This window comes from Mastigoproctus giganteus, chromosome 9 (assembly GCF_048544385.1).
Source record: "Mastigoproctus giganteus isolate SK-2022 chromosome 9, ASM4854438v1, whole genome shotgun sequence".
NCBI lineage: Eukaryota > Metazoa > Arthropoda > Arachnida > Uropygi > Thelyphonidae > Mastigoproctus > Mastigoproctus giganteus.
Window position 1 is genome coordinate 213,763,362 of NC_143583.1, and position 15,495 is coordinate 213,778,856.

Sequence of the window (15,495 nt, forward strand, 5' to 3'; positions counted from 1 at the left end):
TTTGATTAAATCCCACTTCAGCACACTGTAATCACTGCCACCTAGTGGTTCCTTTATCTGCAGATTCTTAATGCATGAAGAATCACTACTGATAATCAGATCAAGAGTATTAGTCCCTCTAGTTGCCTCCCGAACATGCTGATGTAGAAAACAATCATCCAATAAATTCACAAAAGCCTTGCTAGTGTGTGAGTGACCAACCCACAGATTCCAGTCGATATTAGGGAAATTAAAATCCACCATTATAATACTCTCTGATTTACTGGCCCACTCTCTTTTCCTGTACAGTTTCTTAAATATTAGTTTGCACCTAGTGAACTTTTCATTTTGTTTTCCATTTAAAATGATAAACTAAGGGCTTCTGGTAAGTTAGTTTAACTTACAAGAGTTTAACTTACCAGAACGGAAGTTAGTTTAACTTCTGTTCCGGGTAAAACGTTGGAGTCACTGGTTAAAGATGTATTGCAGGATCATCTAGACAAGACTTCAGCAATAATTCAGACACAGCATGGGTTTGTTAAGGGAAATGCTGTTTGTTTGTTATTTGGAGCATTAGCAACTAAGGCCATATTGCTCCAGGATATGCGGTGGTCATTCCCTGACCTTTCCGCATCCTCCGTATTTGGTGGTGATGGGCTCGAACCCGGGTCTAATCAAGAAGCATGTGCTATGCACTGCTGCTCCTTCCCACCTGTCTATGGAGGCGCCGTTTGTTAAGGGAAAATCTTGTCTATCAAATTTGATTGGATACTATGATGTGGTTACAAAGGAACTGGATACAAAAAATAATTCTGATATCATAAACTTGGATTTCAGGAAAGCTTTTGACACTGTTGTGCATGGAAGACTACTGTACACAGTGATGCAGAATGGTATTAAGGGTAAGTTGCTACAATGGATAAAAGGGTATTTGAGTAGGAGAAGACAGAGGGTGGTAATCAATGGATGCTGCTCTTCGTGGACTATTGTTATTAGTGGAGTTCCACAGGGTTCAGTGTTCGACCCACTGTTGTTTTGTATATTAATCAATGATATTGATCAAGGTATATTAGGCTTAGTGTCGAAGTTTGCAGATGATACAAAGGTTGGCAGGGTTGTTAATGACAGTAATGACAGTTGGTTACTGCAACAGGATCTAGAAAATTTGGGCTGGGAAGTGGCAACTAAAGTTTAACATTGACAAATGCAAAGTACTGCATATGTGTAGAAGTAACCCCAGAGGAACTTACCAACTGTGTGGTACTACACTTAGTTTGGTAGAAAATGAAAAAGACCTGGGAGTAATTGTGCAGTCAGATATGAAGTTTTCTGAGCAATGCAGACAGGCTGCAAGAGCAGGTCATGGGGTTTTGTCAATGATATACAGGAATTTTGCTAGCAGGGAAAAGGAGGTGATTGTCCTTTTGTATAAGGCAATGGTCAGGCTACACCTTGAGTACTGCGTACAGGTCTGGAGGCGGCCTCATTTTAGGAAGGATGTAGATTTGCTTGAGCGTGTACAGAGAAGGACAACAAGATTGATCAGAGGAATGAAGGGATTCTCTTACCAAGAGAGGCTTAAGTTATGCAAATTGCATTGGCTGTACACTAGTCCTCTGTGAGGTGATCTGATTGAGGTGTATAAAGGCCTTGAATGGGTTAAGCACGCTGAATTCTGATGAGATTCTTCCACTTGCTTAGATTACAAACCTAAGGGGGCATAAATTCAAATTGAGGAAAGACAGTTGTAGAATAGATGTGCTTAAATTTGCCTTTAGCCAGTGGGTGGTTAATTTCTGGAACAAACTTACATCTGTTGTTGTGGTAGTTGATAGGTTAAATAAATTCAAGGAGGAACTGGATAAACATTTAGAGGAAATGGTTGTGTGAATTTTTTTTTTTTCTGGCTGATGCTACATAAGCTCATACGCTTGCTTTCTTGCATCACGTGCCACTATTACTGTTTCAGCCATAATTGTCGTGTTTACCAAAACTGTTGTATAAAAGTTACAAATGCTCATTTTAGAATATTTTGAGAGCACCTGTCAAATATTACTTGGGTTTGCCTTAACTATTAATAAATATGTTTTGTTAATATTTCTATTTGTGATGCTAGTCATTAATGTAACATACCATTGTGAAAAAGGGTTAGAAATGTGAAATTTCTAGGTGATGCACTTTCTTTGAACACCAGTGTATATATATATTGTTTTTTTTTTTTATTTTTATATATATAATAGAAAAGCAGCAATATGTGTGCATGCCTAATTTTGAAATAAACTTGAAAATGAAGGGACAAATACTGTAATGTTCATATATTTTTATTTTCAGCAAAATTAATAAAAGCTTTTTCATTTGATATTATATGCTCTGAAACTTTTTTTTAAATTTTAATTTAAAAAAGAAAAAATCACAAAGAATAATTAATGCAATCCATTAGTGAAGGCCACGCAATGCTATACTGCAAACACACTTCAAAAACAAAACCTTTTTCAAGAAATAAAAAAGTTGGCATTGTTTTTGCTATAATTTTGGCCATAACCACTGCCTATTAAATTAACAAACTACTATACCAAAAAGAACAACATAATTTCATTAAGGAATGAATACTTTTCATGTTCTCTAACAAACACTGTACACGTGGTCATTAGTTCAAATTTTATCTAAGCCTAAAAAATGTCCTACAAAACACATTCACAATCTATTACTGTGAGTCTACCAATTTTTACTGTGAGTCTACCAATTTAGGAGGCTTTCCACCAATATTCCAGATTAATAATTACATAATATCATTACTATAAAATTATAAAAGCAAGAAAAAATTCTTATAGAGTTTTGATTTTGATGATACAATGTTCTGCTATTTTTTTAGTTATTCTGATAATTAATGCAAAAATTTCATACCTTTACAAACACTATTTCCAAAGAAGGATCTGTTTCTGTCACTGAAGAAGACAAATGATTTATTCTTAAAGGATCTGGCAACATTTTAATACTTCCATCTTCTGAAAACCAATGAGTTTCCTATATCATAATAAGTAAAATTACTACTGCATATTTATCTGTATTCACTAAGTTGCAGATGGTGAGGTAGTAATTTCTCATATACTCTACCAAAACTATTTGGATTCAAAAAACACAAGTTTTAATGAACAAATTATTAAGGTGTTAATCTATCTTTAGGTACACCATTAGCTTTCAGTTAATCATAAGACACTTTTGAACAGTTTCTTGTGGCAGGCAGCAGGAATTTGTACTACTTCTCAGTATTAGCATTAGCATTAGTAGAGGCATTTGATGCAAGAAAGCAAGCTTATGCAGCATCAGCCAAAATAAAAAAAAAAAAAAAAAACCCACTTCCACTTCACCCCTCTGTTCGTTCAAAATACCTGTCCAGCTGAGCCTTAAACTTATTTAGGCTATCAACCTCCACCACAAGGGATGGAAGTCTGTTCCACCAACCAACCACCCGCTGGCTAAAGGCAAATTTCCGCACGTCTATCCTACATCTGTCTTTCCTCAATTTGAATTTATGCCCTCTCAGGTGATTTTTCTGAGCTAGAGGAAGAATGCCATCAGCATTGAGCATGCTTAAACCATTCAAGGCTTTATACACCTCTATCAGATCACCTCGCTGGTGCCTAGTCTCCAGACACTGTAATTTGCAAAACTTAAGCCTTTCTTCGTAAGAGCACCCCTTTGTTCCATTCACTAATCTTGTTGCCCTTCTCTGTACTCATTCCAGCATCTCTACATCCTTATGGAAATGAGGCCTCCAGACCTGTATACAGTACTCTAGGTGTGGCCTGACCATCGCCTTATACAATGGAATAATCACCTCCTTATCCCTGCTGGAAAAATTCCTGTATATCATTGACAATACTCCATGAGCTACTCTTGCAGCCCGTCTGCACTGCTCAGAGAACTTCATATCTGCCTGCACAACCACCCCCAAGTCCCTTTCATTCTCTACAACTGTCAGTGTAGTACCACAGAGTTGATACGTTGCTCTGGGGTTGCTGTTTCCCATGTGTAGTACTTTACATTTGTCAATGTTAAACTTCATTTGCCACCTCTCAGCCCATCTGCTCAACCTTTCCAGATCCTGTTGCAGCAGCATAGTGTCAGTAGTGTCCTTGACAACCCTGCCAACCTTTGTATCGTCTGCAAACCTGGACAGTAAGCCCGATATACCATCATCAATATCATTTATAAATACAGAAAACAATAATGGACCCAACACTGAGCCCTGAGGGACTCCACTAATAACATCAGTCCACGATGAGCAGTGTCCATTGATTACCACTCTCTGTCTTCTCCCCCTCAACCACCCCTTTATCCATAGCAGCAATTTGCCTCCAATGTCACACTGCTCCAATTTGTGTAGCAGTCTTCCATGTGCAACAGTATCAAAAGCCTTTCTAAGATCCAAGTATATAATATCAAAGTTATTCCCTGCATCTAGTTCTTTTGTGACTGCATCATAGTATCCAATCAAGTTGGTCAGGCAAGACTTCCCCTTAACAAAACCATGCTGTGTCTGAGCTATAACTGAAGTCTTGTCTAAATGATCCTGCAGTGCTTCTTTAACCAGTGCCTCCATTAATTTTCCTGGAACAGAAGTTAAGCTCACAGGTCTATAATTACTTGTGTCAGCCTTTGATCCTCCTTTGTGAATTGGGGTCACATTTGCACATTTCCAGTCTATGGGTACCTCCCCTGAGTCCAAGGAAGCTCTCATAATTATGGCTAAGGGTTTGCTTACTTCCTTTGCTGCCTCCTTTAATATAACTGGATAGATCCCATCCACCCCGGGTGCCTTTCTTGTGTTTATCTTCGACAGTTTCTCCTCCACTTTACTCCCAGTTATTTCAAGATTCTGTATCTTACTGCTAGAGTTGAATACACCTCTGGCATTCCCCTCGCTGAATAACTCCTCATGTGTGAATGTCGATGCAAAATATTCATTTAGTTTGTTAGCTACCTGAGCAGGATCATCAACACTTGACCCATCAATATCAAGTGGACCAATCTGATTCATCCCCTTCCTTCTAGAGTTTACATAAGTAAAGAACTCTTTGCTGTTTTTCTTTGCATCCCTTGCCAAGGATTTCTCGTAATCTGCCTTCGCCTGCCTAATCTCCTTTGTAACTTGGTTGCATATCAACTTGTATCTATCATAGGCTTCTGTGTCATGTGTTAATTTGTATGTATCCCATGCATTTTTCTTCTCTGCCATATGCCTCATTAGTTCATCTGACATCCATTTTGGCCTAAACCTTGAACAATATTTCTTAGTTGGTATGTAAAGCCTAGAGCTTCCAAGATAAGTTCTTTGAATGCTTCCCATTTTGAATTTGCTGTTGGTAACATCATCAGTTGGTCCCACTGTATAGAATTTAAATACTGTCTCAGTCCATCGTAGTCGCCTTTACGGAAGCAATAACCCTTCCCTTTACCCCTAATGGTAGTTACCTCTTTGAGTAAATCCCACTTCAGCACGCTGTGATCACTGCCACCTAGTGGTTCATTTATCTGCAGATTCTTAATGCATGAAGAATCACTGCTGATAATCAAATCAAGAATATTACTCCCTCTATTTGCCTCCCGAACATGCTGATGTAGAAAATAATCATCCAATAAATCCACAAAAGTCCTGCTAGTGTGTGAGTAACCAGCCCCCAAATTCCAGTCAATATCTGGGAAATTTAAATCTCCCATTATAAGACACTCTGATTTACTGGCCCACTCTATTTCCCTGTACAGTTCCTTATTATACTCATCAGAGTCATTAGGCCTATAGCACACTCCTACTCTCAATTTTGATCTCCCAATGTTTATGTCACACCAAACTAACTCCACACTGCACTGTCCAGCGATGTCGACTGGCTTCACTTCCGTGGTGTTTATGTGTTTCTTAACTAATAGCATAACCCCTCCTCCCTTCCTATCCTGTCTATCCTTTCTGTAGACTTTGTACTCCCCAAATTGCAGTTCTGCATCCCTTAAATCTGTGTGACACCACATCTCTGATATCCCAACAATATCTGCCTTCGATGTTTTGAGCAATACCTCAAATTCATCAAATTTATTTACTAAACTCCTAGCATTGGTGTACACGCAAGTATACCTGCACCTGTTTCTATTCTTAGCTACCCTAACACAACCCATGTGTTTACTGGTACCGCAATGGCTCCCAGCAGTCTCTGAAATACCATGCATCTTGTTTTTCAGGCTTCTGCTCATTCTAATAGAAGCAGTGCAAGAATCTCTTTCACCTCTGCCAGTGGCTACTGTCAATCTATTGGTCTTTGTCTCCCCCCAAGCTAACAGTTTTCCGACCCACCTAACACTGCCTCGATAGCATCAGTAAATATTCTTGCACCTTTCTATTTAAGTGTATCCCATCCCTGTAGAAGCAATCTCTCCTGTTAACAAGTACAGTCCAGGCTGAAAAAAATTCTACCCCTTGAGCCTTGCACAATCTTTCCAGGGCCGAATTGATCAACAAGGCACTCATCATATACTCCCTCCTATCGTGTCTGGGCAGAATTGCAGACACTTTCAAATTCAACCCTAATTCTCGGCTTTTGTTCAACAGTGACCTGTACTTGTTAAGTAATTCTGCCGGTCTCCTACTCTTAATATTATTAGTGCCAACGTGTACAACTATATCACCTTTTGTGCCCTTAAAAGATGATATTCGCTCTACAACGTCATCAACCTTTGCCCCTGGCAGACATACCCTGGTCCTGTTCCAAAGTATATCAGCTACACCCTAATCTTGCCTTCTGGCTCATCCCAAAAACCTTCATTACAGATTCAAGCTTGGATTCTTGGCTGCCAGGCACATTTTCCTCATGCTTCTGCTTGCTATATCATTCTGGAACATGCAGAAAGTCCATTTATATAAAACTGTCAAGAGTATAGGCAATGGAATTGTCCAAGAGCTATGTGTGTTCTTCAGCAATGATGATTTTTGGCAATAAAACCAATGGTAGAAGTCTGACATGTGAGGAGACATGTACCACCTCTCCTAGATATATATTTCATTGTGAGCACATTATCTACATTGGGGTACATTATCTACCAGAGTAGATAATGTACCAGAGTAGATAATGTACCCCAGACATTCTCCACTCTCACACTCAACTATTTGTACTGAAGATGGTGTAGTGCTACTGTGTTCCATGGTCCAATAATAATGGGAAAATGAACATCTGGCATTTGTTGGTGCAATATGGGCTTTGCAAATAGCAGCTATGTCATGTAGAACCATACAGTGCAGCTCCCTATGGACAATGGATGCACTTAGACATATACCTGTGAGCACCTAGAGCCCCAACATTTTTGATATAGCCCTGCTTTGTTAATATTAAAATGCATTATTTTAATCTACCTATGCACAACAATATTCAAAAATAAATAAATAACACTACATTAACTCTTAAAATGAGAAAAGTACAATATAGAAAAAAAAACAAACTAGTGCAACATCATAAGTCATCTGAAGTTGCTGGTGGCTACAAAGGGAATGCCTCTCTTCTTATTAACTTTAGAAAATATGGGATAAGTCTGTGTTCCGGGAACTGCTGTCCTCTCATTGGCAGATTTATAATGTTGTAGAAATGAGGTTCAACAACGTTATATATATCTGTTAGATTCTTTCCGTTGCTAATTTTAGGTGCCCTGTATTAAATACTTGGAAAGAAAACATTTCCAGTGTTGGATACATTGTTGGCAGATATAAGCTAGTCTGTAATCAAATCACAAAGGAGGTTAGGCAAGTGAAGGCACATTACGAGAAATCTTAGGCAAAGGATGCTAACAAAAAAAAAAAAAAAAAAAGGATTTCTTTACTTATATAAACTCTAAAAGGAAAGGGATGAATCAGATTGGTCCACTTGATATCGATGGTTTGACTGTTCATGATCCTGCTTAGATAGCAAACAAACTGAATGAGAATTTTGCATCTACATTCACACGAGGAGTTATTAAGGAAGAAAAATGCCAGAAGGTTATCATATTGTAACAGGCTGCTTAATGATTTTGCAATAACTGAGAGAAAAGTGGAGGAAAAATTATTGAAATTAAACATAAGAAAGGCACCTGGGGTGGATGGGATCTATCCAGTTATATTAAAGGCGGCGGCAAAGGAACTAATCAAACCCTGAAGCCATAATTATGAGAGCATCCTTGGACTCAGGAGAGGTCCTCACGGAATGGAGATGTGCAAATGTATCCCCAATTCACAAAGGGGGAACAAAGGGTGACACGTGTAATTACAGACCAGTTAGTTTAACTTCTGTTGCAGGTAAAATAATGGAATCACTGGTTAAAGATGCATTGCAGGTTCATCTAGACAAGACTACAGCAATAATTCAGACACAGCATGTGTTTGTTTAGGGAAAGTCTTGTCTGACAAATTTGATTGGATACCATGATGTGGTTACAAAGGAACTGGATGCAAAATATAATTTTTATACATACTTGGATTTCAGGAAAGCTTTTGACACTGTTGCACAAGGAAGACTACTGTACAAATTGAGCAGAATGGTATTAAGGGTAAGTGGCTACAATGGATAAAAGGGTGATTGAGTGGGAGAAGACAGAGGATGGTAATCAATGGACATTGCTCTTCATGGACTATTGTGGAACTCCACTAATAACTATTGTTATTAGTGGAGTTCCACAGGATTCAGTGTTCGGCCCACTGTTGTTTCGTGTATTTATCACTGATACTGATGAAGGTATATCAGGCTTAGGGTCGAAGTTTGCAGATGATACAAAGGTTGGCAGGGTTGTTAATGACAGTAATAACAGTGTGCTACTGCAACAGGATCAAGAAAAATTTGGGCAGATGAGCTGAGAAGTGGCAAATAAAGTTTAACATTGACAAATGCAAAGTACTGCATATGGGTAGAAGTAACCCCAGAGGAACGTACCAACTGTGAGGTACTAAACTTAGTTTGATAGAAAATGAAAAAGACCTGGGAGTAATTGTGCAGTCAGATATGAAGTTTTCTGAGCAATGCAGACAGCTGCAAGAGCAGGTCATGGGGTTTTGTCAATGATATACAGGAATTATGATAGCAGGGAAAAGGAGGTGGTTATCCCTTTGTATAAGGCAATGGTCAGGCCATGCCTTGAGTACTGCATACAGGTTTCAAAGCCTCATTTTATGAAGGATGTAGATTTGCTTGGGTGTGTACAGAGAAGGGCAACAAGACTGGTGAGGGGAATGAAGGGATCCTTTTCCAAGAGAGGCTTAAGTTCTGGAAATTGCAGCAGCTGGAGACTAGGCACCTGCAAGGTGATCTGATTGAGGTGTATAAGGCCTTGAATGGGTTGAGCATGCTGAATTCTGATGGGATTCTTCCATTTGCTCAGATTACGAACCTAAGGGGGCATAAATTCAAATTGAGGAAAGACAGTTGCAGAATAGATGTGCGGAAATTTGCCTTTAGCCAGGGGTGGTTAATTGTTGGAACAAACTTCCATCTGTCATTGTGGAAGTTGATAGATTAAATAAATTCAAGGAGGAACTGGACAAATATTTAGAGGGAATGGTTGTGTGAATTTTTTTTTGGCTGATGCTACATAAACTCATATGCTTGCTTTCTTGCATCACATGCCTCTATTACTATATCAAGTGGGATGGGTGGAAATTTCTGAGCGGATTAGCTGGATGTGGGCTAATTCTGTTCTATGGTTATGTTAAACTCTCTTGGCTACCTGATCTTTGAAGACGTTAATTCATTCAGATTTTATATTGAGTCCCCAATTTCTATTGACTACTAGGTGGGAGGACAAATGCAAAGTACTGCATATGGAAAGCAGTAACCCCAGAGTAACATATCAACTGTGTGGGATTGTTGTTGTTGTTTGGTTTTTAGGAGCATTAGCAACTAAGGCCATATTGCTCCGGGAATATGCAGTGGTCATTCCCTGACCTTTCCACATCCTCCGTATTTGGTGGCGAGGGGCTCGAACCCCGGTCTAATCAAGAAACGTGTGCTACGCACTGCTGCTCCTTCCCACCTGGCTACGGAGGCGCCATCAACTGCGTGGAACTACACCGACAGTGGTAGAGAATGAAAAGGATTGGGGATAATTGTGCAAGCAGATATGAAGTTTTCTGCAAGAGCAGCTCATGGTGTCTTGTCAATGATATATAAGGAATTTTTCTAGCAGGGATAAGGAGGTGATTATCCTCTTGTATAAGGCAATGGTCAGGCCACACCATGAGTACTGTATACAAGCCTGGAGGCCTCAATTTAAGAAGGATGTAGAGCTGCTGGAATGAGTACAGAGAAGGGAACAAGATTAGTGAATGGAACAAAGGGTTGCTCTTATGAAGAAAGGCTTAAGTTTTGCAAATTAGTGTCTGGAGACTAGGCACCTGTGAGGTGATCTGATTGAGGTGTATAAAGCCTTGAATGGTTTGAGCATGCTCAATGATGATGGTATTTTTCCTCTTGCTCAGAATAATCACCTGAGAGGAAATAAATTCAAATTGAGGAAGGACAGCTGTAGGATAGATGTGCAGAAGTTTGCCTTTAGCCAGCGGGTGGTTGATTGCTGGAACAAACTTCCACCTGTCGTTGTAGAAGTTGATAGCTGAAATAGATTCAAGGCAGAACTAGACAAACATTTGGAGCAAGTGGATGGGGAAAATGAGAAGGGTTTTTTTTTTTGGCTGATGCTATATAAGCTTGCTTTCTTGCATCATGTGCCTTTACTAATGCTAATGCCAACTACTCTGTTCATTTGTTGTTGTTGTTGTTATTTGGATTTTTTTAGGAGCTCTAGCAACTAAGGCCATATTGCTCCGGGGATATGCGATGGTCATTCCCTGACCTTTCCGCATCCTCCGTATTTGGTGGTCACTCTGTTCATGATCCCAATCATTATGTGATTGGGATTCTGCTTAAAGGTTTCAAATATTCTTTTCGAAGTGCTGAAAGTGTCCTCATATATAAAATTCAAAGCAAGGGATATCTAAATATTTTACACAAAATTTATAAAACTAGATATTTTATAGAACAAGCATAAATACGATATTTAGAAGCAAAAAATAATGAAAGAAAAAATTTTTTAATTCTGAAAAAGGAAATATCGATATTTTCTTTCAAAATACACACCTGGTGCTTCATAAGTCTTTGTTCCATTTTATTCAGATTTCTTGAAACAACTTCAGGCTTCTTACCTACATACAACCCTTCTTCTTCTAAATCACGTGGATCACATCCTTCAGTTATTTTCATTGCAAATGGAACTGAAACAAATTTTAAACAAAATGGATAACAGATTAATTTTCCAGGTAATACTCGTACCTGGAATTTCTCAAAATTATCCTTTGCAGCTGCCAGAAAATTATAAAATAAAAATAATAAATTATTTTTGTTTAATTATTTATTATAAATATTAAATAAATAATCATCAATAAATAATAACAAATAATAAAAATATAAAACAAAAATAATAAATATATAAAAAAAAAACACTGCATATATTTATTTTCTTTCTTTTTTTCATTAATTTATATTTTTTACCTAAAATGATATGATCTCTGTAAAGCATTTCTAATTCAAGATTCCTGATAATCAAATAATTGATTCAATGCTTCTACCTTCTAGCTGAATTTATAAAACTCTGTACAACTTTTTTGGCGGCTCGGATAGACTTCAGGGATGGTCAGAAAAGTGCCAGTGATGGTTTAATGCAGCAAAATATACATGACTAGGAGGTTCTCCAAGCCGCATACATACAGCAATGAGGAACCATAGTGTTCTATCAATGATTTGTTGAATATTTGTTTGTAGAGATAGGGAGGCCACAATCCCATCACATATAGCTGTGGTGAGACCACTAGGAATACAATTAATAGGAATTGGAATATAATAGGAATTGGCAGTGTGCTACTGTAACAGTATCTAGAAAATTTGGGCAGATGGGCCGACTGAAGTGGTAACTGAAGGTTAACATTTAAAAATGCAAAGTACTGCATATGGGTAGAAGTAACCCAAGAGAAACATACCGACTGAGTGGTACTACACTTAGGATGGTAGAAAACGAAAAAGATCTGGGAGTAATTGTGCAGTCAGATAAGAAATTTTCTGAGCAATGTAGACAGGCTGCCAAAGCAAGTCATGGGATATTGTCAATGATATACAGGAATTTTGCTAGTAGAGAAAAGGAGGTGATTATCCCTTTGTATACAATTTTGCATAGGCTGGAGACTAGGCACCTGCGAAGTTCTCTGATTGAGGTGTATAAGGCCTTGAATTGGTTGAGCATGCTGAATTCTGATGGGATTCTTCTTCTTACTCAGATTATGAACCTGAGGGGGTATAACTTCAAATTGAGGAAAGGCAGTTGTAGAATAGATGTGCAGAAATTTTCCTTTAGCCAGCAAGTGGTTAATTGCTGGAACAAACGTCCATCTGTCGTTGTGGAAGTTGATAACTTAAATAAATTCAAGGAGGAACTGGACAATCTTTTATAGGGAATGGATATGTGAAACTGGATTTTTTTTTTGTTTTGGCTGATGCTACATATGCTCACACGCTTGCTTCCTTGTATCACATGCCTCCATTACTACTACTATTATTGTGATCGCAGATAATGTTATCACTTTTACGAAGATTTTGTGATCCAATGTATACTAATTCTTCTTCCACTTCTGCGTTATAACCCAGGATGGGTCTTAGCCTTCTCTCAATGATGTTCCACCAATAAGCCCTTCCAGAAGTCAAACTTCTGCAACTTGTTATTCTCATGGTCTTTAAGTCCTCTTCTACATTATCCAGCCATCTTTTCTTTGGTGTTCCTCTTGCCTTTCTCCCAGTAGGTTTCCATTTCATTAGCATCTTAGTTGTTCTGCTGTCATCCATTCTCAAAACATGTCCCAACCAAGCAAGTTTCTGGCTCTTCAAAAAACTCATGATGTCTGCACTCTGAACAAGATGGTCAAGTTCATGGTTCATTCTAATCCTCCAGGATCCATCAACATCTTGTACGGGACCAAAAACTTTTCGTAAAATTTTACGACTGCTCATGTTTTCCTAACTAATGTCCAAACTTCGCAACAGTATGTCACAACTGGTCTAACGAGACTTTTGTATATTCTTAATTTTAAATACTACAGACTTCATTAGTTTTTCATGGGCATAGAAACATCTGTTTCCACTCAGGATACGGGACTTAATTTCATTGGTAATAGAGTTATCTTCAAACTTAGGTAGGTAAAATTCTGAACATGCTCAAATGAGAAGCCGCTGGTTCTTAAATTTTAAATGTTGTCTCCCATTCTCTGGACTTCCATATATTTTGTGTCTCCTCTTCTTTCAGTGCTACTGATAATAACAATATCATCAGCATATATACAGACTTGCACTCTCTTTGTACCTATGTCCAGTCACTTCTAATTTTCTGACAGCTGCCTCCAAAACCAAGTTAAATAACAGAGTAGAGGGTGCATCACCTTGTCTAACACCAGCATTAATGTCAAAAGGAGTCATCAACTTGTCAATTCTCACCACTGCTTTAGAGACAGCCTGGGTTGTTTTTATGAGCCTAACAATATTTGCAGGTATGCCCAAGAGAAGGGAAGGAGATCATTTATCATTTCCTCTCTGCTGAGGCAATCAAAAGCTTGTTTGAAATCTACATATAGGTTAAATAAGCATATATTGTACTCAAATGTTTTTTCCTGTATCTGCCTCAAGATGAAAATCCCATTAATTGTTGAGTGATTGGGTCTGAAACCACACTGATATTCTCCAATGATTTTCTCTGAATATGCTGCCAGTCTGTTATAAATAACTCCCAACAAAACATTGTAAGTAGTGCTCAGTAATGCAATACCTCTATAGTTAGAACAAAGCAGTTCATCAACCTTCTTGTGAATCGGCTGTATGATTCCATGTAAAATATCCCAGATATTCATCTGGAATATTTTCCTCGGGCCATATTAATAGTATTAGCATTAGTAGAGGCATTTGATGCAAGAAAGCAAGCTTATGCAGCATCAGCCAAAATAAAAAAAAAAACCCACTTCCACTTCACCCCTCTGTTCGTTCAAAATACCTGTCCAGCTGAGCCTTAAACTTATTTAGGCTATCAACCTCCACCACAAGGGATGGAAGTCTGTTCCACCAACCAACCACCCGCTGGCTAAAGGCAAATTTCCGCACGTCTATCCTACATCTGTCTTTCCTCAATTTGAATTTATGCCCTCTCAGGTGATTTTTCTGAGCTAGAGGAAGAATCCCATCAGCATTGAGCATGCTTAAACCATTCAAGGCTTTATACACCTCTATCAGATCACCTCGCTGGTGCCTAGTCTCCAGACACTGTAATTTGCAAAACTTAAGCCTTTCTTCGTAAAAGCACCCATTTGTTCCATTCACTAATCTTGTTGCCGTTCTCTGTACTCGTTCCAGCAGCTCTACATCCTTCTTGAAGGATGTAGAGCTGCTGGATTGCTCATTAGATTGTATTCTTCTCCGTAGTGTCACTCCACCATTCTTGAGCAACTCTGCAGTTCATCGGCTCCCATTGCTTTAAAGTTCTAAAGCACTTAACTTTTTGAATTTCCTTGAAGCTAGAGTCTTCAATGCATTGCTCTAATGTATAGTACAATAGCTGTTTTCAGTCTTGTCTCCTGTCAAGGTGCTCTCTCAAAATACTCTCTCCACTATTTCAGATCCTCCTTTCTCTCGATCAGCAAGTTTCCTTCACTATCTCTACATGCAGTAACTTTTGATCGAAGTTCCTGTGTACTGTCTTTAATCTTATGAAAATTTCTACTTTACTTCTGGTTGTAATGTTCTACCATTGGTGTACACTAATACATAGAAAAAAGTAACATTTATTGTAATCAGCACTTTAGCTTTTGTTATCACTTTTTTTTTGCTTTAATGTAGTTTACTCATGTGCAGTGGAAGTGATTAAATAACATCCTGATTTGGAATAACATTCATATAGCTTCAGTGCTGTTACTCTGTGAAAGAAAGTAATGCATCTGTATGTCTAACAATGTGACTGTTTCACAGAAGAGCATTAACCCTTTTCTAATTCTTGATTTTAATATTTTATTTATTTTTAATAGTTTGTATGGATTTCCAGGAACATTTTTATCGACGACTTTCTCAAAGAAATAGAGGACAGTCAAATTAAAGTATTTTATATTGTTCGATTTTAACATCCACGTTTTATTTTAACATTCTGTCCACATCCACCTTTTTACGTACATATTTCTGCTCTGCATCAATAAACAATGCTAAACAACTCCATTCTGGTTTCTTCAGTTATTGTTATCTGTCTGGTTGAATGCTGAAGTGCTTACAATAAATGGTGTCCATTGTACTGTGTCCAAGTACGGATACCACGCCTAAAGAAAGATAGGCAATATGCTTAGTAAGGTCAGCAAAAGGGCAACATATGAGGAAAGACTTTGAATATGTGGGCCACAGACCTTGTTAACTACATGTATGTACCTAAGAGGGGGAC

The 15,495-nt window shown here is 38.2% G+C and overlaps 1 protein-coding gene across 1 annotated transcript in view; it reads right to left on the reverse strand.

Annotated features, from left to right (window-relative positions):
- Positions 1 to 15,495, reverse strand: part of Cc2d2a (Coiled-coil and C2 domain containing 2A) — a 422,612-nt gene that overhangs the window by 277,464 nt on the left and 129,653 nt on the right. Inside the window, exons 10-11 of the mRNA XM_090380928.1 lie at positions 11,124 to 11,257; positions 2,884 to 3,003 (exon numbers count right to left, since the gene is read on the reverse strand). Coding sequence (XP_090237054.1) covers positions 2,884 to 3,003; positions 11,124 to 11,257 — 254 coding nt within the window. The remainder of the gene's footprint in view (positions 1 to 2,883; positions 3,004 to 11,123; positions 11,258 to 15,495) is intronic.